The following is a 3,379-nucleotide window of genomic DNA, read 5'->3' as shown; positions in this document are numbered from 1 at the left end:
CAAAAGTTTGAACTTTACAAAAAATGAATTTGGTTATCTTCAAAAAGAAATATAATTTTTTAAAGTGATAGTTTTATGATGATATAAAAACTGACTTGATAACGATCATTAAACAATTCCATCAATAATGAAATAAAATAAAATAAAATAAAGAACCATCACAATATTTCTGTATAATAAACAAATGTTATATTTCTAAGGTTACAATTGAGTTTTATTTATGAAGATATGTTTCTCTTCAAGAATTGATTGAATCACAATACTTTAATCCAATCGTACATTTTTCCAACGAAATGAAACCTCCTTTTTTTTTTTTGAGAAAATTGAAACAAATTGAAAACAGGAACTCGTGATAGTAATAAAAAAGAAAAGAAAAAGATCATGCAAGCCTTGTTGGTGTTCATTAATTGCCACCTTGACGTGGAAACATAGCAAAATAAGCGGAGACACCACCGAAAAGGAGCACGAGCACACCTCCGATCAAAGCTAGTACCTTCCATGGATTGCTGAAGTAGTCTTGGATAAACTGGGTCCACCAGAGCGCCAACTTGCTCTCGTAGTGCTTCTGTATCTTTTCATGCACATCAACGTACCTGTCATCGGTGACCAGGTTCGAGCCGATCTCGTTGAACAATCTAGCCACTTCCTCGTCACTGCCGAGGCGGTTGCTCAACACGTGGGCGGCCCTCAGGTCACGCACGTCTTGCTCGGTGTCAACCAGCGAGTCCATGAGGGACAGGTACGAGCTCACCCCAAAATCGCACATCCCGGGGAACATCTCGTATGCCACCAAATTCAACAGTTTCGACGCTGTTGAGCTGTCCACGACAAACGGTGGGAGCCTCAGCGTTGCGTTAAAGAACCAGGACGTGGAGAATGAAACATCACAGAACGGCGAGCTCTCCTTCACTCTGTAGCAAGACACTGGGCTACATAGATTGATCCCCGCTCTCTTGATCTCGATGCTGCTGGGCCTGATCTTGATCCCCGCGAGTTTTAGGTCCTGGACGTTCCGAAAGGATCTCGGGCTATCACGGATGTTGGGCTGTTGCTTGTGCAGAGACAAAAAAAAAATTCGGAAAGAGTCGAGGAGGTGGACAAAATCGTTGAATTTTAACCATTTTAAAAATATTCCCCGACGAATGACTCCCAATTTCGGCGATAACGTGTTGATTTCCACGAAACTGGTGATGCTTTGCCACATCTGATGTTTATTGTCACCGTTAAGTATGAGAGTCTTCAGGAGACGATAGGGAAGTTGATTTTCGACAAGGAACAGGTCCCGCTGTATGGAATTCTGGAGCCCACTGTTGATCCCAAACTCGTTTAGCTTGTTTTTGTACATGCCGTAGATGAACTGCAAAACAAAGCAGGCGTCGAGAAAAAGTAGACTCAGCAGCCTATCGTCATCGAATGGCTCGACCACGCTCTCTTCGTAGCATTCCTTGATCTCCTCCAACTCGGCTTGGACAATGCCGAGCAGTTCCTCCTTGCTTTTTCTGGAAACTCTCACGAACCTGGCTGCCAATTGGAGCTTGAGGTCTCTCTTGGCGAGCTCTTCCTTGTCGGCGTGAATGGGACCGATCGAGATCACGCTCGGCGTGTAGTAATGCTCTCTCGAAATTCGGCCGCCCCCAAGCTTTATGTTGTTAGGAACCTTCTGGATCTTTACAAATTCCTTGCCTGTTTTGGTTGGTCTTCTCAACACCTCTTCTTGTTTCTCCAAGTCACTAATTAGCAATTGTCTTGCCATGATCTATACAAGAGCAAGAAAATGACCAATGTGTATATAATATAAACGTATATTTAATGAACAACCTGCTTGTTACTCTAAAGAATGGTCACAACACTATCACAAATACACTCCTCTTGCTTGAAAGGAATAATTTTTGGACATTTTCTTTAAAAAATTCTTTGCTTGAGATGGTCTCAGCAAAAAAAAGAAAAGCGTGCTGAGATTAAATCAGAGAACATATTCCCTGTATCATGTTGTTCAATATTCTCTCTCTCGTTTATGAAGTATCGATAAAATTCTCTCCCTCTCGTGTTTCATGTTGTTGTTAGTGAATTATCATATATTCATATTTACGTACCATCATTTGCCATTAATTGAAATGTGGCTATCATTTCTGTAATTTCTAAAAATATCTCTCTTTATATTACTATTAATAACATGTTTATACCTTATATCGAGTAAAACATAATCTATTTTATGATTTTTGGTTAACTTTATCAGCAAAAATAAAGACTTTTTGTATGAAATAGTCATTTCAAATTTAGTGTTTAGCAAAATAGCCAATATTTCATAAGTTGAGGCAAAATAAGTACTTATAATGTGTATGTCTGTGTTGGTAAGTTGGGGGCTTAGGCAAATTTTAGCCGATCAGATGTTCGTTGCTTCTTCCGGTTTCTTTCACGAACCTTGCTGCCAATCGGAGCTTGAGGTCTCTCTTGGCGAGCTCTTCCTTGTCGGCGTGAATGGGACCGATCGAGATCACGCTCGGCGTGTAGTAATGCTCTCTCGAAATTCGGCCGCCCCAAGCTTTATGTTGTTAGGAACCTTCTGGATCTTTACAAATTCCCTGCCTGTTTCGGTTGGTCTTCTCAACACCTCTTCTTGTTCCTCCAAGTCACTAATTAGCAATTGTCTTGCCATGATCTATACAAGAGCAAGAAAATGACCAATGTGTATATAATATAAACGGATATTTAATGAACAACCTGCTTTGTTTTTATTAGTTCAAGTTTGCAAGTGAAATACCAGACTCTGATTTTGATGAGCTTTGATGGAGATGACAATAGATAAATAAATAGAAAGTAGAACCAATAATAGAGTAGAGACAAAACTCTTTTTGCTCGAATATTTGATCCACACATAGACAATTCTCTCAATCACTTTAATATCTGTTTCCTTTTTAGTACAATTCTCTCAATCACTTTAGTATCTGTTTCCTTTTTAGTATTTGAAATACCAGTGTCTTATTTAACCCGATAAGCACAAAGGGTGTGTGAACGTGGCTTTAAAAAGCAGTGGGTTTGTTTTACAGGAGCTTGAGTAGACTATCTTTATAGAAACATAAAATTGTCAAAATAGCTAATATTTGTTTTTTTTTTTTTGGCTAAATAACTAATAAACTACATTAACGAATTTGATTAGACAAAAATATACTTCATTAAAATAAAGGGTTACCAAACGTTAATGAATAGTATTTATCTAATCAAGTTCATATATGTGATTTATTAACTATTTCGCAAAAATAAATCAAACGTTGACTATTTTACAATTCCAACGTTTCAAGTTGACTATTTAATATATTTTTTCTTGATTTATTTATATTTGCTTATATATATATACTAGTTTCAAAAAGGCAATTTACAT

General features: G+C 37.9%; 1 protein-coding gene across 1 annotated transcript; it reads right to left on the bottom strand.

Annotated features, from left to right (window-relative positions):
* Positions 1-403: 403 nt before the first annotated feature.
* LOC149405865 (UPF0481 protein At3g47200-like) lies at positions 404-1,753 on the bottom strand. Its single transcript, XM_089607887.1, has one exon. It carries the CDS (start codon positions 1,751-1,753, stop codon positions 404-406), a length of 1,350 nt encoding a protein of 449 aa, XP_089464013.1.
* Positions 1,754-3,379: the final 1,626 nt, after the last annotated feature.

This window comes from Urtica dioica, chromosome 2 (assembly GCF_054948205.1).
Source record: "Urtica dioica subsp. dioica isolate 48M chromosome 2, U.dioica_male_clone48M_v1_H2, whole genome shotgun sequence".
Lineage (NCBI taxonomy): Eukaryota > Viridiplantae > Streptophyta > Magnoliopsida > Rosales > Urticaceae > Urtica > Urtica dioica.
The sequence above is the reverse complement of the archived record's forward strand: the minus strand, read 5'-3'. Positions and strand labels throughout refer to the sequence as shown.

Bases quoted from the DNA above. Each gene is read 5' to 3' on its own strand.
- LOC149405865 (XM_089607887.1), bottom strand. From the start codon at position 1,753: ATGGCAAGACAATTGCTAATTAGTGACTTGGAGAAACAAGAAGAGGTG.